Source organism: Populus alba, chromosome 16, assembly GCF_005239225.2.
Source record: "Populus alba chromosome 16, ASM523922v2, whole genome shotgun sequence".
Taxonomy (NCBI): domain Eukaryota; kingdom Viridiplantae; phylum Streptophyta; class Magnoliopsida; order Malpighiales; family Salicaceae; genus Populus; species Populus alba.
Window position 1 is genome coordinate 2,328,366 of NC_133299.1, and position 22,163 is coordinate 2,350,528.

Consider the following 22,163-nt stretch of genomic DNA (forward strand, 5'->3'; position numbering starts at 1 on the left):
ATTGGCACAACAAAGGTCATTGACAAAGAAATAATGTGTATAATATGATTTATTATGCATAGAATTTGTACCAAGTCAATGCAAGTAGACAAACATCTTTAGAAGTTGAAAAATATTTTATGGCATGCAATTAATCCTCTTTTCTTCAGCTTTTTTACGGGACAAGTACTAGTGCATATATACTCTTTTTCTTTTTCCCCCCCCATAGATTTGTAGAGAAAACCACATCTTTTGCTTAAAGCAAACGGCAACATTTTTCCACATATCCACCTTTTGTTGTCCAAATTTGCATCACATAAATTTTAAAAATCCAAGTTGTGCAGCTTCTACGCAGATACCCCACGTCACATTAGCAAAAATTCATTGAATTAATAAGACAAATAGTGAAGAGATCCTCGAAGCTTTAAGCAGATCAAAAAGATCTGAAATGAAAAAGAGAAAAATATATGTATAATATGTGAATGTGTATGCAACTATGCATCATAGAATTCATGAAGATATTATGTTATTTGAGAGAGAGAGAGAGAGCTTTCTTTCTTTTCTCTCTTGCTCATTTCTTTTATCCGAGCAAGACTCTATCTCTATCGAAAAAACTTTTCTAGTAAATATGCTAGTTCATAGAAATGGAGCTATGGAACTGATGGGAACCAACCTTGAACTCTACTTAAAGGTACTGTTTAAAATATAGTTGCAAATATATCATGTTTTTAAAATTTTATTTGTTTTTGTTTTACTAAAAACTAATTTTGTTTGTGTTTTATATCGTTTTGATGCGCTGATTTAAAAAATAAAAAAAAATTATTTTGATACATTTCGGCAATAAAAATATTTTGAAAAGTAACCACAACAACACTCCAAATCAAACCAAAGTTTAATAGGCACCAAGGCTTGTAGCCCAGCGGTCCTGACAAGGGTTTTCTTGTTTTTGCATCCTGAGTTCAAGCCTTAGCGTGCACGCCTGTCACCACTACGGTGTCTTACCTGTCTACTGGGCTTGCAAGATGTTCAGTGAGTTCGAGGATTAGTCGTGATGCGCGTAAACTGACCCAAATATCCTGGGTTATCAAAAAAAAAAAAAAACCAAAGTTTAATAGGTTTATATATATATAACATTTTGACGTTTTTAATACAAAATTGGCCTCTTCGAAATGAAATTTACTCGGCACCTTTTTAGAAATACAAACTTTTAAAATATATACACATATTTTATATGTGAATAAGTTTTAGAGATCAACAAGTTCAGCCCACCAAGAAATGGAGTAGAACCACAGTAGTGAAATATAAAAATCCCATTTTCTAAAATGCTCTTGAATCTAAATGATAATCTTTAATCAGCTAGATAAACAATTTTATGATTTTATCTGCGTATGGATTTTAGAGGCGATTTGTTTTTTTGGTCAAAATTGAGTTTAGATGTATTTCAAAAATGCGTTTAATGTTAAAAGACTATTAAATTTGTAGTTTTTAGTATTTTTTATATAATTTAAATATATTGGTTTTAAAAATTAAAAAAAAAATTACTTAAAATATCTTTGAATAAAAAATACTTTTAAGAATTACTGTACATGACAATACTAAATCATGCAATAAAAAAAACAGGACAAAGGAACTCTTTAGAGCAGTGCGCAATAAAAAAGAAGGCCTGGAGAATCAAGGACTGCTTAAAGGGCAACATAATTGGACCATCAAAAAGAAATGGGACGAAGTCTTCTTATGGCTGCTAGTAATATGTCACACCAACCATGATATTTAGAGCACAATAATATTTTAAGAGAGAGGTGCCTTTTGATGGTTTATTGGACTTTATTCCAGTTAAAAATTAAAATATTATGTGATGTTGATCTTACATCTCTAAGTCATCGAATTAATAGAATTACAGCCAATGCCTTCAATTTGTAGTCGTCATATTGGCTTTGTGATAACCGTCCAAAGTATGGTTTGGTATTGATTGATTTTTAAAATATTTTTTATTTAAAAATATATTAAAAAAATATTTTTATTTTTTTAAAATTTATTTTTAATTCAATACATCAAAAAATTTAAACATAAAAATTTAATTTTAAGCTAAAAAAATTATAAAAACGTTGTTTGGGCCGCGTTCCCAAATGACATCTAAATATATAGGAAAGTGTGATGTTATATCGATTTTTTTTTTATATATAATAACTTTATATTATGATTACATGGAAAAAAATTATGGTGCTCAAAGAATAATTAGTGATATCCTATTAATTACTTATTGAACCCACCTTGAAGAAGAAAAGACAAAAATCATAAAAATATCTCTACCTAAGATTATTTTTTTTCTAGTTATATCTATTTTTAAAAAATATTATTTACTCCATAATAATTTTTTTTGATATATGCTTGTCGCTAAACTTATTAAAAATTTACATTAATTTAGATGACTGTTTGGAGAGATGGTTAAAAACCGTGTTCCCTGATATTTTTTTTAAAAAAATTGTTGATATTTTTTTTTAAAAAAATTGTTAATATTTTTTTTATAATTTTACATCGTTTTAATATGCTAATTTAAAAATTAAAAAATTATTATCTTAATAAATTTTTAAATTATAAATACTATCACAATTTCAGACATGCGCTTAATCCAGAGCGGTTGTGACGAGGTATAGTTTGTTCTGTTGAGGACTTAAACGAGAGGGCTGGAAAGGCTTATTCTCAACGGACAATAATCCCTGCCATTTAATTGTAGACTATCCTTCCTTGTCGCTGCGTCTGGCCCAAACAGCTGGCAACCATGTCTTTCGTTTAAAGGCAAGTTATCCATCCTTATTTTTTGGGCCAGGCCCAATCGATAAGCAAGTTATGCATGCTGTTTAGCTGCAAGTTATCCATTCCATGAATGTACAGCTATGTATATTTCTTGGGCTTGGGCCAAACGGGGGCTATCCATCACTGCCTTTAGGCTTGGCCCAAACGGGGGCTATCCATCACTGCCTTTAGGCTTGGCCCAAATGACAAGAAGGCTTTTTTTTTGTTTTTGTTTTTGGTATCATATAACAGGATCCGAAGATAGATGTGATTCTCATTTATATTCCGATATATTGTTTTTTATTTGTTAAACGAATTAAATCATATTTATTTTAGTAAGTTTATCAATTAATATATGTGATTTAATTAATTTAAATGAATAAAGTATGAAGCAAGTGGGATTCAGTAACCTCTCTCATGCACCATCATGCTTATTAAACCTAAATCATTGAATCTAAAATAAACTAAAAAAATAGAAATAACTTTATCTAGCTTTTTAGTCTTTTTACTTTCACTAATTCCTAAAATTAACTAGGCCTTAAGAAATTGATATAAAACTTAATCTACATTGAGTTTTAATCTAAATTACAAAGAATATTAATTTGTTAATTGATCGATAAATTAACCAAATCAAATTTGATAAGTGAATACCAATAATTAAAATAAATAAATAAAATTATTTTTGATAAAAAAATAATTAAACTAGGTTAATCCACAGATAGAATAATCCAATAACCCAAGCTATTTTTTCTAGGTTAGATATTGAATCAACTATAATAAAATTATAGACTAATTATTACACAAATGTAAGAAGCATTATATTCTCTCTCTCTCTCTTTTTTCAAGTCAAACAAAACGTTTTTCGTATCCATGCATGCTTGAAAGTGAAAATCGAAAAATAAATTATCTCTGCAATTAAGACTCGGCTATTTCACCAAAAAGCCAATGAACGTTCTTTTTGTTAGAGCTTTTGATTTGCTTAAATACTAAACTCTGATATCACATAAAAAAATAATTTTTTTTAAGAAAAAGTCATAATAATTAACAATTGAATATGATAATACTTAATTAGGATTTTTTTTTCTTCTTGCTCAATCAAATATTTGAATAAGAAATCATTTAGTAACATAATAACAATTATTTTTAAAAAATATTTTTTGTTTCTAAATTTATTAAAATAACATTTTAAAAAAAAAATTATTTTTAATATTAGCATAATCTAAAAATATAAAAAAATAATTTAAAATAAAAATAAAAAATTTCATTTAAAAAAAATATTTTCAAGTCATAAAAATAAACAGCTCGCAGTCATTAAAAAATAAAAACACACAACACCACTCGAGAAATTAAGGCACTGTTTGGAAACGCGGTTGAAATCGTGTTCTTAAAAAAATTCAATTTTTTTGGTTAAAATTTAATATAATTTATATATTTTAAATTATTTTAATGTATTGATATTAAAATTAATTTTTAAAATATAAAAAATTATCATTAACATGTATATGTATTTCAGTATCAAAAGTTATTTGCCGTTAAACATGCTGTAATACGGTTCACGATGCCACCTACAAAGCTTGTCCGCTTGTCCTTCAAGAGGGCGGGGATTTCTTTGTTATATCCGTCTAGTGGGCTCCACAAAGTTAACGTTTGTGTAACACCAAACACAGTTTTGGCTTAGAGTGGGTTGGCATGTGGTGTGGAGACATTCTCATATTTTTGCATTAAGCTCTGTTTTTATAATTCATTATTAAAATTACATCTTTGTGATTTTATTTTAAGAAACTGACAGAATTTGAATGCTTATTGTAGCCATAGTTGATCGAAAACCAAACTAATTAAAAAAGAGTTGAATTATTACATGAATTGTTTCACTAATCTGAATTAAAAAATTAGTGTTCATCTTAACATGTTAGAATTAAATTTACTTAAATAAATTAAATAATTAAAAATTCACCAATTAAATATTATCAAGTCAATAATTATCCGGTTTTATTAGAATATCAACCCATATAAAATTATGTATTTCAAGTTTTCGACTAAACTCACTAGGACATACCGAATTTAACAAATATAATTATACCAATAATAATATTGTATCTCACACCTATATACACGCATAACAATCTTGATGTTAATTATTAGAAGAGCACATTGGTACCAGATTTATCCCTTTTAAAATTAAAATGCATAATGATTTAAAACATTTAAAGTTTGATTATGATGCATTAAGTCTATCGAGAAATCATGGTGAGAGTGGTTGACCGGCAAGTAGAAAACCAGCCCACTCCCATTATAAAGGACACATCCATCCTACGCTACCAGCCATAACGATTCCGATAACAACATTCGGAAAGGAAGCTGTCCTAGCCATGGCTTCCAACAAGAAAATTGTCGATGAAGTTCCTGGTTGGATTCGAGTTTTCGAGGATGGAACTGTGGACCGAACTTGGACGGGTACACCAGAGATGGAGCCCTTGTTGAAACCAGTCTCACCCCACGAAGAATTCATAAATGGGGTGGCTGTTCGTGATCAAATTATCGATCCAAAAACAGGCCTTGCAGTCCGAATTTATGTCCCAGAAATGAAAAGCAATGTCCAGACCAAAGCTAAGATACCCTTGATCCTTCATCTTCACGGCGGCGGCTATTGCATATGCCAGCCTGACTGGAGCTTATACTACCACTTCTGTACACGACTGGTGAGCTCGGTTCAAGCTGTTTTGGTCTCCGTCTACTTCAGGCTGGCCCCCGAACATCGGCTCCCAGTTGCCGTCGAGGATTCTTATGCTGCGTTGCTCTGGCTCCGTGCCAATGCTCGCGGCGAATTATCCGATCAATGGCTCACGAGCTATGCTGATTTTAATCGAGTGTTTCTGGTCGGGGATAGCTCCGGTGGGAATTTAGTGCATCAAGTTGCAGCTCAAGCAGGGTTCGATGATATTGAGCCTTTAAAGCTAGGAGGCGGGATAGCCATACAACCTGGCTTCATATCGGACAAGCCGTGTAAGTCATATTTGGAAATACCTGAAAATCCATTATCAACAAGAGAAATGATGAAGAAGTTCACGTCATTGGCCGTGCCTATTGGTAGCACTGGGGAGCACCCGATTGTGTGGCCAATAGGTCCTCAAGCACCACCACTAACCACTCTGAAACTTCCACCTATGCTCGTTATGGTGGCGGAGATGGATTTGCTTCGAGACTATGAATTGGAATATTGCGAGGAGATGAAGAAAGCTGGCAAAGAAGTAGAGGTTTTTATGAATTATGGAATGAGTCACAGCTTCCAGTTTAATAAGCTTGCCATTGACATGGATCCAGAGATAGCTACCCAAACTAATAAGATGATTGAGGTGATTGTAAGTTTTATCAATAGGAGCTGATCAGGGTATTGATCATATGATGTTTTCGCTTCCAATTTCATTGCTACATGGTCATTTTGCCATGTTACTTGTTGCAAAAATGCCTAGCAACTCCATCTTTTTAGTATTGCTGCTTGATCTTTTCCTGTTTTTGAATTGAAAATCATTCAACATGTTATTTGATGAATTTATTTTTGGCAAGTGCTGAAAGCTAAGCTGATTACTTGTGATAAAAATCGATGAAGAAGACTGCAGCAAGAAGGATGAAGAAGTTGCAGAAATTCTGTTAAAACAGTTAAGAAGGCAGTTAAAACCGTTATTTCTGTTTTTTGTTTTTATTGTTACAAAACTGATTGTAAATCATTCCCACGTGAGATGATCTTGATTCCTAAAATAAAGGAATCAGTTACATGAATTGTGTATAAAAGCAATGGTTACAGAATTGAAAGTAATAAGAAAATATACAGAACTTCTTCATAATCTTCTCTGCACATTTAAAGCTTTATTCCTTCTATCATCTTCTTCTTCTTCTTCTCCAACGAAATACAAGAAGAACAACATGGTATCAGAGCAGGCAAACTGATTCCTGAGAGGGGCGTAGACTGTGAAAAAGAGATTGATTAAACTGTTAATTACTCAAAAATGGTAGGATCAAGCTCAGCTGGAGGAGACTTAAGAACTCCACAGTTCAATGGCACGAATTATGATTTTTGGGCTGTAAAAATGGAAACTGTCCTCATAGCACTCGATCTATGGGAAGTAGTAGAAGATGGAATAAAATCTCATCAAGCACCTGAGATAGCAAATGGATCAGGCGATGAAGAGAGTGAAGCTGATCAAATTATACTGCATGCATCCACGACATCCAGAGAAGAAAAAATAAAGAATGCAAAGGCTTTAAGCCTCATACAAGGAGCATTAACAGATGATCTATTCCCACGTATAAGAAATGAGAAAACTACAAAAGGAGCATGGGACATCTTGAGCAGAGAATTCAGAGGAGATAAAAAGGTTAGAGCTGTGAAACTTCAAGGAGTAAGAGCAGACTTTGAATATTTGAGAATGTCAGAAAGTGAAAGCTTAGATGGTTATCTAGCTAAATTCTTTGCAACTATAAACAACCTAAAATCATTAGGTGAAGATGTATCAGAAAACAGAATTGTGCAGAAATTGCTAATGAGTCTAAGCAGAAGATATAAATCCATTGTGTCAATTATTGAAGAGACACGTGATCTTGAAGTTCTAAGAGCAGAAGAAGTCATTGCTTCTGTTAAAGTATATGATAAGAGGGAGGATCTGCATGATGAAAGGGATAAGCTAAGAGGAACAGAAAAAGCCTTTAGCAGTTTTAAAATTGGAAACAATCAAGGTTACAATTCTCACAAGAGTTTCCAAGGCAGACCTACTCAAAAATGGCAACCACAAGACAGGAGGGGATCAAACTGGAATCCAAACAAAACTCTGAATAGCTACAGCAATTCAAACTGGAATAACACTGGTGGAGGGAGCAGTCAAGCAGGAGAAAAACCACAGTGTCAAGTCTGTCAAAAACATCATTTTGGGTTGTGCAGGCACAAAGGAAAGCCAAGATGTGGAAGATGCAATCGGTTTGGCCATATTACAAAAGATTGTGAAAGTCAGAATCACAAACAACTTGCAAATTATGCTAAAGAAGAAGGAGTCATCACTAGAACCATGTTCTATGCTTGCCATGCTGCAAGTTTGCAAGACAAAAAGATATGGTTTGTGGATAGTGCCTGCAGCAATCACATGACTTCTCAAGAATCTGAACTAATCAACATTGATAGATCAGTAACATGCAAAGTGAAGATGGGCTCAGGAGACCTTGTGCAAGCTACTGGAAAAGGTACATTGGTTGTGGAAACTCAGCATGGGAAGAGATACATAAAAGAAGTATTGCTTGTTCCCGGATTGGATGAAAACTTACTAAGTGTAGGCCAGATGATGGAGCATGGCTATTACATTCTGTTTGGAGGTAACAAGGCAGTAATATTTGATGATGAAAGCCTCAACAATGTTATAGCAATAGTAATCATGGAAGGAAATTGATGCTTTCCACTTTCACTTGAAAGTATTACACCTGCAGCAAGGAAAGCTTCAGTGACTGAGGATTCCTGGATATGGCATAGGAGACTTGGACACTTGAACTTTGGAAGCATGAAGAAGATGCAGCAGAAAGAGATGGTGTGTGGACTTCCTGCTCTGACTAAAGTAGAAGATGTTTGTGCAGGTTGTGCATCAGGCAAACATCACAGGGAGAAATTCATCAAAGAGCAAGTGTGGAGAGCAAGCAATCCACTGGAATTGATCCACACTGATCTGTGTGGACCAATGCAGAATGATTCCGTGGGAGGGAACAGATACTTCATCACATTCATTGATGATTACTCAAGAATGTGCTGGGTATACTTTCTCAGAAATAAATCTGGTGCACTGAATGTATTCAAAAAATTCAAAGCATTCGTTGAGCTGCAAAGTGGACACAAACTGAAGAAGCTAAGAAGTGACAGAGGAGGAGAATATACTTCCAAAGAATTTGAAGAATTCTGTGAGAAGCAAGGAATGGAGAGGCAATTGACAGTTGCATACTCCCCTCAACAGAATGGAGTTGCAGAAAGGAGAAACAGAACAATTTGTGAGATGGGGAGATCTATGCTGATAGAGAAAGGAATGCCAGTAACCTTCTGGGAAAAAGCTGTTAATACAGCTGTGTATATACAGAACAGGTGTTATACAATATCTGTTGCAGAAAAGACTCCTTTTGAAGCCTTCACGGGAAGGAAGCCAGGAGTCAAGCATTTGAAGGTGTTTGGTTGTTTGTGTTACACACATATCCCATCATCACTAAGGCAAAAATGGGATAGCAAAGCTGGAAAGGGAGTGTTTGTTGGATATGGCAGCTGTGAAAAAGGGTATAGGATATATGATCTGAAAACTGAGAAGATTGTTCTCTCAAGAAGTGTGATTTTCAGTGAAGATAAAGCATGAAATTGGAAGGGAAATCTGATGAACCAAATCCACTTGTCCTTCAATCATGAAGGAGGTATAATTGAAGGTGAGAATCTTGAGGAACACACTTCTGAAATTCAACCCGACAATGTTGAACATTGCAATCAAAATCCTATAGATGAAGAGTCAGCTGAGAAGATTGACAGTGTTAACAGTCAACAATCCTCACCAAGCTCTACTCTAGTGAAATTGAAAACCTTGGAAGACATATATGCAAGGTGTCACATGTGCATCATAGAACCTGAGAATTATCAAGAAGCTGCTGGGGATAAAGCCTGGCAGGAGGCTATGAAGGAAGAGTTGAAAGTGATAGAGAAGAACAATACTTGGGAACTGGTGGAGAGACCAAATGATAAACCTGTGATAGGAGTGAAGTGGGTGTACAAAACCAAGCTTCATCTTGATGGATCAGTTCAGAAACACAAGGCTCGACTTGTAGCAAAGGGTTATGCACAAAAATCTGGAATTGATTACAATGAAACCTTTGCACTAGTAGCAAGGTTAGACACAATTAGAACTCTCATTGCACTTACAGCACAGAAGGGGTGGAAGTTGTTTCAATTGGATGTCAAGTCAGCATTCCTAAATGGTATACTTGAAAAAGAGGTATATGTTGAGCAGCCTGAAGGTTTTCTTGTAGAGAAAGCAGGACACAAAGTTTACAGACTGAGGAAGGCATTATACGGCTTAAAGCAGGCACCGAGGGCCTGGTATAGTGAAATTGATGCATATCTCTCTATGTGCAAATTCAAGAGGAGCACAAGTGAGGCTACCTTGTATACAAAGTTTGATCAAGAAGGTAACCTAATCATTGTTTCAATCTATGTTGATGATATAGTATATACTGGCAGCAGTGAAAGAATGCTTAGTGAGTTCAAAAGGGAAATGATGCAGAGATATGAGATGTCTGATCTTGGACTTCTTCATCATTTTCTGGGCATGGAAATACTGCAATCTGAGCAAAGAGTATTCATCCATCAAAGCAAGTATGCAAAGTCTTTGCTTAAGAAGTTTGGGCTTGAGGACTGTAAACCAGTTTCTACTCCCTTGGTCACTGGTGAGAAATTGAAGAAGGTGGATGGGAGTGAGTTGGCTGATGAAGGTCTTTATAGAAAAATAGTAGGAAGCTTACTATATCTAACAGCAACAAGACCTGATTTAATGTATGCTGCAAGCTTATTGTCACGGTTCATGACTGGACCTACCAAAATTCACATGGGAGCTGCAAAGAGAGTCCTAAGATATGTGCAAGGAACTCTAAGCTATGGGATTGAGTACGTAAGGGATCAATCAACAACTCTTGTTGGATTTTGTGATGCAGATTGGGCAGGAAGTGAAGATGACAGCAGGAGCACCTCTGGTTATGCATTCAGTTTTGGAAGTGGAGCATTTTCCTGGGCTTCGGTTAAACAGAATACAGTGGCATTATCAACTGCAGAAGCTGAGTATGTCTCAGCATCTGAAGCAACAGCTCAGGCAATTTGGTTAAGATTTGTTCTTGATGACTTTGGTGAAATGCAAGCAGAAGCAACAACCTTGTTCTGTGACAACATGTCAGCAATTTCAATGGCTAAAAATCTTGTTTTTCATCAACGAACTAGACACATAAACAGGAAGTATCATTTCATAAGAGAGGCTCTGCAAGAAGGAGTGATAAATATGAAATTCTGCAGAAGCGAAGAGCAGCTGGCTGACATTTTCACAAAGGCATTACCCAAAGACAGATTCAAGCAATTAAGATCGAATCTTGGAGTTAAACCAGTAAGCAGCTTAGGAGAGGCTGTTGAAAGCTAAGCTGATTACTTGTGATAAAAATCGATGAAGAAGACTGCAGCAAGAAGGATGAAGAAGTTGCAGAAATTCTGTTAAAACAGTTAAGAAGGCAGTTAAAACCGTTATTTCTGTTTTCTGTTTTTACTGTTACAAAACTGATTGTAAATCATTCCCACGTGAGATGATCTTGATTCCTAAAATAAAGGAATCAGTTACATGAATTGTGTATAAAAGCAATGGTTACAGAATTGAAAGTAATAAGAAAATATACAGAACTTCTTCATAATCTTCTCTGCACATTTAAAGCTTTATTCCTTCTATCATCTTCTTCTTCTTCTTCTCCAACGAAATACAAGAAGAACAACAGCAAGTGAATATTATAGGATAATTGGCGATTTTTCGTGAAATACAATTTACATTATTTTATTTTTTTGAAAAAAAAAGCCTATTGCAATATATTATCCTCATAATTTCTTAATTCTAACCTAACAATCTCTTACTTCATGGCTCCAAAGGCCAATATATATATATATATATATATATATATATATAGATTCCATCCCACTCTGTTCCTATTTAAACGATTTTGTTTAATTAAGCCTTCAAGGTAACACTACAGCAAGGAATTAATTGTTTAGGATCTTTAGTGCAGTGGAGATAAAAATGTTGGGAAATTTGCTTATTACCCTTCATTGAATATACTACAGTTTAGCAGCAGGAGGCTGTCTCAGAAGATGCTTTCTCACACCAGGAATGTGAACGCTTTTGATGTAATGCTCCCAATTTATGCTTTCTATATCGAAATTGAACTTCTTCCTCTCTTCACTGGACATGTCTTCAATCAATCTCTTCGTGTTTGTAACATCGAACCTGACGAGAAACCATAGATTAATTCCCATACTTTGGCTAGCTTTTAACATCAAATCAAAACAAAAGCCTCGTTCTGTTTTGCTAATAAGTTCAGCATTTTCTTTCAAACTTTTAAAAGTAGAACGGTTCTGTAAGAAACTTGTTTTAAATATGCTCATGTGAAGTCCCATGACAGGATTAATCTTGACATTAGTATATGATTAAGTGAAAGTAAAGCCCTTACCTTCCTTTATAAAACATATAGGCCCTGTATAAATTAGCAATCCGCATAAATCTATGCACCGTCTCGAAACATGCCACTTGCATTCGAAGATACCGCTTGGGATCCGACATGTACACATTATCATCAGGTGTAAGTCCACTTCGTTGCGCTACTTCATTCCTTATGAAATCGGTAAAGCTATCCATCGAGACCAAAAACTTCATGGGACGGATAGCAATCTTCTTCCCTTTTGAGTCTAATAATGGTGAGGAAGAGAAATAATCATATGCGTAGTTGAAGGCATCTTTAAACGAATGCGGATTTGCCACGGATGTCGCGACGTGGTAAACATGTAGTTCTGGTTTTCCATCAATCCCATGCTTTGCTAAGGCTGTCAAAGTTGCATTCACTACCATGTCCATAGGAACCTACAATCAATATTGTTATCAAAATACGAAAAAGAACAAAAAACTAACCTGGGTTGGAGAATACACACACACACACACACACACACACACTTACAGTATCTGCAATTGTATCAGGGTCTCCGACAAAACCTGGCAGCTGACACTGTCCATAAGCTGCTAAGATTGGCACCCTGTTGTTTTCTCGTTACAAATCAAGAAATTGACTCATGGAGCACTTAAGAACTGATTAGAAATACACAAGTGGAGTAATATTACTTAGAGACAACAGAATGTCAAAAAATGGAAGCATACTTGTATCCTTGGATCCATCCGGGAAAAGGTTCTCTGTAGGTGCTCTCGATCAAGCTTGGACGGATGATGACAGTAGGTATGCTTGATCTCATGCTATCTATTAGCATCTCTCCCATTGCCTTGGTCATTTCATAAGTGCTGCACCATCCATGGATTCTCGCCCTATATGAACAACCAGTAGTGACTTAAGAACAGTCCTATATGTTTTATTCATGTTTTTGTAAGAAAATTCATGATCTGATATTATCTGTCATGTAAGAACTTCTTAGTTATGACTCTATATGGATGCATGAGGTCCTAAAAATGATTCCTTTTTTACTTTCTTCAATGGTCATGCATGTATATCAAGTTGTAAACCTTCTACATGCTTTAAACAGCTGTGTGCTCTGCATTGCAGGGGTTAATCTTGTAAGTGTTTTAAATAGTTGTATGCCCAGCATTGCGGGATGATGTAATTTTAGTCATTCGATTATCCATATACAATTAATTATTTAGTAATTCGACTATATGGCTATACTTTTTTTTTTTTTTATGTGTTATTATAGTTGTTATAATTATGCATATTTGAATAAAATTATTAACAAATCACGTACCCATAAAAAATATTCAACCTTAATTTAATATAATTTTTATAGTTTTTTTTAATTTTCCCCCCAACTTGGTATAATTTTAAATTCTTTTATTGATTGAAATTAAATTTAGAAAATTTTTATTCCGAAACTAATATCAAAAGGTAGTAAAAAAAATTTAAAAACTATACAATATAATTTATTTTCTCAAAGCACTTTAAATTTAAATTTTTAATTATAGCTTATTGTTTAAGAAAAATACCATTGTATTCATTTTTTTCTTAATATTATTAAGAAAAATATTGTAATTAAAAGATAATAAAGAATCATATTGTACAGAAGTGATCTCCTCTAGTATCATAAGCTTTTGAATAGCTTGAATGATCTTGATATTTATTGATATCGAGGTTAAGAGATAGTTTCTAGATTTTTATGTTTTTATTTTTTTACCAAAAACAAGCTTATATCAAGAAATTGTTATTCAAAGTATTTTATTAAAAACTTCTCATATTATTTTTTTCAACTTGATATTAATATTTTTATTTTTATCTACATACATGGCAAGATGGACACGGTATATATACCTAATTTTTTAATAAATGTTAAATTTTATTGATGCATAAGCATTTCATATGTCATCATCATGTCACCCTTACCCTTATAAATTGCATCCATTTTAATAATTTTACATGAGAAAAAAAAAAAGAAAAATATTATATTGTTCACTTGATATATATATATATATATATATATATATATATATAGGTTCTCGACTGCCAATTTGACACAAACATATGTAGGTGCTCAAAGGGATTAAATCAATACCTTTCCATTCCCAAATCTCTCATGATTCGATCTGCATTTCTGTCAATAGATTCGACTGCAACAGAAGCCAACTTGATTTCAGCATCGATATCCAGAAAGGGGACGGAGATTTCTTGAGCTTTTGAGGTGATTGTGTCTCTCCTTGCAGTCCTTGGTTCCAAGCAGAAAGGCTTCTCAAAGAATACTCCTTGTCTTGTCCCATTAACATAAGCTGTGTAATATACAATATGGTATTTACCCCCTTGATCCAGCTATTAATAAGATTATAAGAATAATCAAATGAGGCTGTTGATCTCCATTTGTACGCACCAGATGATACATGCAAGAAAAGTCCAAGTTTCTTGCATTTCTTCCCAAATTCCAGGACACGAGCAGGCCCTTTCGTGTTTATGTTTATAGCAACATCGTACCTACGTATTCATGTTCATGTAAGTATATCAAAGTTAAACTAAATTTGCTACAGTAACATGTGAAATTAAAAAGAAAAAAAAATAGTGAACAACTTGGATGGCTTGGAAGATAAGGCCATACTTTACATGGTACTCAATTTCTTAATTACACTTCACTAGACACAAAATTAAGAAAACTTTACCTTGTATCCCAAGTTGTCTTGGCTGCTGAGTTGATAATCACATCAATTTCTTTGGCAATTTCATTAGTTGTGTCTGCATCAATCCCTAGATTTGCTGAGCAAACATCCCCACACACTGGAACCAGCTTGCTCATCATAAAGGCTTCGTATGAACTTCCATGAATTGCTTTAAGGATCTTGAAAACTTCTGCATTTATGATCTAACTAAAATAGAGCAAGTCAAGAGTACTTCTATTGGAAATAAATCAAGAGTTTGGGGATTGAAAGTTTAATTTGGTTAAACAAGAAATTAATGGCATACAAAACATACTTCACTTTTCAATCTCTTCATTGTAGCTTCCTTGTCTTTCCCCTTGATCAAGAGAAACAACTTTCCCACATCAGGAATTCCTCTCAACATCTTTTCAACCAAAGCTAAAAACAAAGAGAGAGAGATTGAAAACACTCAACAATATGGTTATAAGTTTTAGATTATCAAGAAAGCATATAAAATTAATTAAGAGATTAAAATACGAGGGGGAGAAAATTAATTGTTAATGCTAGGTCCATTACATACCTTTTCCAAGAAACCCAGTTGCCCCTGTGATGAAATAGTTCTTTCCTTGAAGAAACTCGACAATGCCAATACCATCACATGGTGGTGGTGATCCTTGATCCATGGAGTGGTTTGTCCTCTTAGATTCTTAGCAACAAGGCGATGCTATTGCGTAAGTGTTTTTGAAGCTTGGCTGAGAAAAATGTGCCTCGAACTTACAGCAGGTTTGGAGGAGGATGGATTGCACTCAATACATTATGTTTAGATTAATTAATAAATTTCCATTGGTTTGCAGAATTAATTCCTAAAGTTCCAATATGAAAACAACAAAATTGTACCAAACGAATAGGTGTGATTTCAGAATCCTTTCGCCGGTGCTGGTGGGGTCGACCACTCACAAGAATATCAGCTTTTTAATTTTTAATGAGTTTTTAATGACTAAATATACTTATTTTGTTTAGAATAAACTAGATAGCAGTAACGAGTTAAGAGTATGTTTAGTAGTATACTAACGGTTATTTTTTAAATAATATTTTGTATTAAAATATATATTAATGATATTTTTTTTATTTTTTTAAAATTACTTTTGACATCAGCACATCAAAACGATCCAAAACATACAAATCGTATTAAATTTTTACAAAAATAAAATAATTTGAATTTTATAAAAACACGATTTTAACCGTGTTTTCAAACAGTTTCTTACTCAACGGGGCCGGTGTAATTTTTTTCCTTGGTAAAAAGTTAAATATTAAGGTAATATAAGTACTTTTTTAAAAAAAAAAATTAAAGACTCGAGTTTTTTGTTTGATAAGTTTAATAAATTTTACTAATTTATAACTTGAATAAAAAAAAAAAATACGTTGAAGCAATTTATACATCCAGTATTTAAAAAAAAAAATATAACTCACAGCGAAATAAGAATTAAATGAATAGTAATTATTTATACCAAGGCAAATATTTGTAGGTGGGATAAATTGAGTACTTAGTACAGAAAATAAAAATAAATAGCGAGGTGAAAATTTTCTGACAAAATAATACAGTTTGAGAGTACGGCGTTTCCATAGTTTTTAGACATCTAGTGGCCGGCTTAGTCTAAAATTTTATTCTGGATCTTCGAGTTATTTAGATTAATTTTTTTTTTAAAAAAATAAATAATATTATTTTAGTAAAAAAACAAAAATTAATAAATTATAACTTTGATTTTTAACTAAATTTTATTAAGTTAACCGGATTGATCATACCAATTTTTTTTTTTCTCTGTTTTTTTTAAAATCTAGTCCGATTACAAAGGATGTGCGTTTCAATCACAACAACATTAATTAAAAGATAGTTTTTAAAAACAGCAAGCAACCGGACATCTACTGAAGTCACGACAATTTTTAAACTGTACTATTTTTATTTTTATTTTTTTAAAACAGTTCTGCTGACTGTGCTTTAAAAAAAAAAAAAAAAAGGTTTGAAGGTGGCCTCCGAATAATGTGCATTGTGCGGCAGGCATCTTGAAAGTGAATGCTATTCCTTTACTTTAATAATTGAACATCAAATCTATCTCGTATCATCCGTCGAATACATGACCAAAATATAAACCAGTTGTTTTGTTTTTTTATTGACTTAGATAGTTTTTGAGAGTGCCAAGGGTGTATTTCACATAAAAAAACATTTAATTAATTCATATTTTTAAATACTTTTTATAATTTTGATATGTCAAAAATTAAAATATTATTTTAATATATTTTCAAATAACAAATAATTAAAAAAATATTTGCTTTATAATGTTAAATACAAACTATTACCTTAAATCTAAAAACCAGACTGGTGTAAACTTAATGATATTAAAATTAATTATTTTTATTGATATGTACTCGAAAAAGATAATTGACGAGATTATAGGTTTTATGAATAGGCATTAATCGAGGGAAGTTTTGCAATATTATGGATTATTAGATCAAATAATTAAGAGGATGTGCTTGTGCTTCCAATATTTCTAAGAGGTGGTGTGCTCTATTTAATGTAATGGCTATTTGCGTTGTTACAATACAAGATAAGAAATATCTTGTCAATACTTACTTATAGCGACATCAACACAAGAAAAAAAGATAAGCAATTAGAGATAAATTTTTTAAAAAAATTAAGTGTCTTTTCGTATTGGTTGGCAATTCATCCGCATCCCTATGCAATATTGTCAATTTCAATTGTGAGAAAAGACAATTAAAATATTAAGGTAACACAAATTAATTAATATATATATATGCTTGCGGGCATGACGGTTCTCCATGGGGGTATTTTCTTTATGTTATTGTTTTCGTGACTAGATTTAAATCGTTTGAGTATGATATGTCTGTCAGTCATCACTTAGGCTTAATCTCATAAATTTAGTAAATTCACTCAAATTAATTTAAATATTTTTATTCACACCGGTCATCAAATTTAGATTCTATATTAGGGTTATTTGTTTTTTAATTTTGTTTAATTTTATTATTTAATATTAAATTAATTGAAAATTATTTAAGTTATTTTTTAAAATCGTCAAGTTATACTAAATTATTAAAATAGTTATATGTAAAATATATTAAAATAAAGTTGGCTCTTTTAAATAAATTTTTAATATTAAAGTGCATATAAATAAATAAAAAAACTGTTTATTGCCATTGGACCTTTTTTAAACAGTATCTAGCATTGAAGATGCTTTAATATAACACTGGAAGATACTCTTATAAAGCCTAACATAAAACACGTATATCTTCAAGTTGCTAGTAAGCGACCACCCACCACAACTCGTATGTCTTCTTGAAAATCTATTGCTGCCGCGTTCACTCTCCCGTTTCTAACCATGGAAGTCTTGTCGCTTCAAATTCTTCTGATACTCTTCTTTCTTACCCTCATTCTTTCCCTCTACGCTCTCTTCCCTTCAAAGAAGAAACCTGCCAACAAGGGCTTCAAGGTTTATCCCATAGTAGGGGCCTTACTGGAATTCTTAAGAAATCGACACCGGTTCCTTGAGTGGACTACAGAAACACTCAGTCATTGCCCCACCAACACTGCTGTCTTTCACCGTCCTGGCGAAGTCCATGGCATCGTCACTGCAAACCCTTTGAATGTTGAGTATATTCTCAAGACGAACTTCGAGAACTACCTGAAAGGACACCGGTTTAACGAACATCTTGGAGACTTCCTCGGTAGAGGAATCTTTAACTCGGATGGAGAGCTATGGAGAGTCCAGAGGAAAACTGCTAGCTATGCGTTCAATACAAACTCACTCCGAAATTTTGTCATGGAGAATGTTGAGATTGAAATTTCGACAAGGTTAGTTCCGATTCTTGCCAAAGCTACGAAAACAAAGCAGGTGTTGGATTTGCAAGACATATTGGAAAGGTTTGCATTTGATAATACATGTAAAGTGGCTTTTAATGTTGATCCTGCTTGTCTTGGCGGTGATGGGACCGGTGGTGGTGAGTTTATGCGTGCGTTTGAAGATGCTGCCACACTTAGCTTTGGGAGATTCATGTATGTTCTTCCAGTTTTTTGGAAAATTAACAGATTTTTCAATGTTAGGACAGAGAAAACATTGAGAGAATCAGTTAAAATTGTCCATGAATTTGCGGATGAGATGATACGGTCTAGAATGGAGCAAAAAACAGAAAAGAATGATGAAGATTTGCTATCACGGTTTATAGGGAAGGATGAGGATTCAACTGAATTTCTCAGAGATATTGTCATAAGCTTTATTCTGGCAGGCCGGGACACGACATCCTCTGCTTTGAGTTGGTTCTTTTGGCTACTATCATTAAACCCGGATGTAGAACGGAACATATTAAAGGAGCTTGAAACGATTCGGTCAAGCAACGGAAAAAATCTCGGTGATACTTACAGTTTTGAAGAGCTCCGAGACATGCATTATTTGCAGGCAGCTATTTCAGAGACACTAAGACTGTATCCACCAGTGCCAGTGGATACAAAAGCTTGCCAAAGTGATGATGTACTGCCAGACGGTACATTTGTGGGAAAGAAATGGTTAGTAACATATCACACGTACGCCATGGGAAGGATGGAGAGTATCTGGGGCAAGAACTGCCGCGATTTTGTTCCTGAAAGATGGCTAGAGAATGGAATGTACAGGCAAGAGAGTCCATTCAAGTTTCCAGTATTCCATGCTGGGCCAAGAATGTGTCTCGGGAAAGACATGGCCTATATCCAGATGAAATCCATTGCAGCATCGGTGATTGAGCGATTTGAGATTGATGTGCAGAACAAGGAAAAGTGCCCGGAGCATTTGTTGTCCCTGACACTAAGGATGAAAGGTGGATTGCAGGTTAAGGTGACGGGAAGATGAGTGGAAATGAGGTTGAGCTCAACAAAATCTCTCCATGCATGATTAATAATCTTAACTAGCTTCATGGCAAGCTGGTATTTGGGTCAATTGCACTGGCAGCTAGTCCTATGGTCGTTTGTTTTCTGTTTCATGGTGTTTATGCTTTATACCCATACAAATTTGCTGAATTTATATTTATTGCTGGATGTTTTTATATGATATGTAAACTCACTCCATGTTGGACTCATGCAACAATTAAGAGGAGGTTGCATGTAATTATCATTAATGTAATTCTCTTTAAAAAGATCTCAAGATTTAACTTCTACTTGAGAAACAATCAAATCATGTCCACTACCACTAGCCAAGAAGGCCATGTTTTTTTATAAAAAAAAATTAAATCAAAATTTTTTTTTATCCAATAAGTTAAATTCCCGATATAGTATCCTTATTAAAACTTAATTTAACTTTTAAAAAATTTTCAAACCAAACTTAAATTTTATTGATGCGTAAACATGTCATATGTCATCGTTATATCACCCTTTTAAATTGCATCCATTTTAATAATTTTACATTAGAAAAAAAAAAGGACATTATAATATAATACACTTGATATATATATAAAGTGAATAAGATATCTACTTAGTTTTAATTAATTCAAGAAAAATATTATAGTTTCACATGGAATTTTGATTTTGATTAAAGAAGGTTACCAGAAAGGATCTCAAGTTAACCAAACCAGCACAGATTTCAATTTTGATTAAAGAAAGTCGCTAGAAGAGATTTCATGTTGATCAAACTACACACTGACTTTGATTCTGGTTAAAGGAGATCGCCAGGTGGGATCTCAAGTTAACCGAACCACTAACATTATCTTAACATTGGAAGAAAAATGAGAATAACCCTACCATTAGAAAATTCTCAAAAGAGAAAAAAAAAAAAAAAAAAAAAAAAAAAGAAGAAAGTTCAAACCTTGCAATTGGGAGGAACAATTTTAGGTTTTAGTTAAAGGAAATCGTTAGATGAGATTCCAGGTTAACTCAACCAAAGATATAATTTAGAAGACTGCCAGATCAAAATCTCAAAATAACAAAGTTGTATAGTTTTTTTATTAGTAGTTCCTGGTTGAAGAGAATTGCTGTAAAAACAGAGTTTCAGATCAACCAAGTTCTGAGAAAGTCAATTTTGAAAGTTCAGTTCTATTTAATTTTATAAAACTTACTATGCAGTTTACCTTAGGTAGAGCATATTTGAGATGTTAATACCTTTCATTTACGCCACCAGACCTCGTACCCGATCCCTGAGACCAATTAGAGTTTCTAATGACTAAAATACTAGATGGCGACTCGCATTCCTATTTTTCGCGGATAAAAGACAAGAATTCCTTGTCTACCCTATTTTCCTGATTGCCCGACATATACCTAAGAGTGGACGATCACCGTGACGCCACACAAGTGCGAAAATTATATTAATAATATTAATTATAATCAAAATAATATTTTTTTTATTTTTCTTCTGTATAAGGTATGTAGACCTAGCCGCACGAGTCTACGTCTGCAACCTCTTGGGGGGTTTGTAGTCCCCAGACGCAGGTTAGAAGAGACCCAGGCGTGTGGGTTTGCATCCAGCACCCAAGTCTGCAGACCCGGGCATACGGGCTTGCAAACCCGCTCGCATGGGTCTGTAGCCAAGCGTGTGGGTCTAGCCCTAGCGCCTAGGGCATGGCAGTCTCAGCACCAAGTGTCTGCAGCCTCATCATTCCCCACCAAAATTTGCATTGACTGTTTTTTCTCAAACCATCATTTCAATGTCAAATACATCCCAATGAGAAAATAACTCCACCCTCCCCCTGTTGTCTTTGCAACTCTCTATGGCAAGAGCAGTTCTGTCGAAAAAATAACTCTACTCTACCCTCTCCCTGCCATCTTTGCAACTCTTTGTGGCAAGAGCAGCTAGCTATGTCATTATATTGCTACAATCCATAGTGTTTTGTGTCTAAGTAAACAGTAACAGGGACACTGAGTTCTTTTAGTATATTGTATATTTTTAATATTAATACTTTTAATTATAATAAAAATAATAATATTTAGAATACAAACAATAATATTTATCATATTAATAATAATATTAAACTTTTATTATTATTTATATTAATAAATATTTTTTAAAAAATTATTAATGATAATAATAACAATATATATATATATATATATATATATATATATATATATATATCCAGTGTGTGGTTCTTTAGGCCTTAGGTGCGTGGGCCTACAGTCTCGCTTGCCTAGTTCTACAGTCAAATGCGCAGGTTTGGCCTTGGTGCCCAAGGCATGACAACCCCAACGCCAGGTCTTTGTAGCTGTTGGATGAATATCTCATTTTTATATTATGAAAAATCTCCATCTTGTTTGTATAAGCTTTTCAATTTACACTTTAGTTTTTTATGCAAACAAACACATTGAAGCAACCAATATATTTAGTGTTTTTTTTAAAAAAAATTATAACATGTAGCTAAGCGCAGGTTAAATGACTAGTAACTTATACTAAAATACAAATGCAAATATTTGTAGATGGGATAATTGGGTAGTTAACACAAAAAAAT

General features: G+C 33.5%; 3 protein-coding genes across 4 annotated transcripts; 2 read left to right on the forward strand and 1 right to left on the reverse strand.

Moving 5' to 3' along the window:
• Nucleotides 1-5,141: 5,141 nt before the first annotated feature.
• LOC118033323 (strigolactones hydrolase CXE15) lies at nt 5,142-6,155 on the forward strand. Its single transcript, XM_035038259.1, has one exon. It carries the CDS (start codon nt 5,142-5,144, stop codon nt 6,153-6,155), a length of 1,014 nt encoding a protein of 337 aa, XP_034894150.1.
• A 5,351-nt stretch (nt 6,156-11,506) lies between these two features.
• On the reverse strand, nt 11,507-15,542 carry LOC118033331 (fatty acyl-CoA reductase 2, chloroplastic). 2 transcript variants are annotated; one of them, XM_035038269.2, is made up of 9 exons: nt 15,271-15,542; nt 15,025-15,128; nt 14,715-14,914; nt 14,432-14,532; nt 14,123-14,333; nt 12,729-12,890; nt 12,532-12,607; nt 12,031-12,437; nt 11,507-11,807 (listed from the first exon to the last, which is right to left on the reverse strand). In XM_035038269.2, exons 1-9 carry the CDS (start codon nt 15,371-15,373, stop codon nt 11,639-11,641), a joined length of 1,533 nt encoding a protein of 510 aa, XP_034894160.1. In that variant the 5' UTR covers nt 15,374-15,542; the 3' UTR covers nt 11,507-11,638. The 2 variants fall into 2 exon arrangements, with proteins under 2 accessions (XP_034894160.1, XP_034894161.1); XM_035038270.2 differs by lacking the exon at nt 15,271-15,542 and having other exon boundaries at nt 14,715-14,918.
• Nucleotides 15,543-18,082: 2,540 nt separating this feature from the next.
• On the forward strand, nt 18,083-19,714 carry LOC118033333 (cytochrome P450 CYP94D108). Its single transcript, XM_035038272.2, has one exon. It carries the CDS (start codon nt 18,083-18,085, stop codon nt 19,580-19,582), a length of 1,500 nt encoding a protein of 499 aa, XP_034894163.1. The 3' UTR covers nt 19,583-19,714.
• Nucleotides 19,715-22,163: the final 2,449 nt, after the last annotated feature.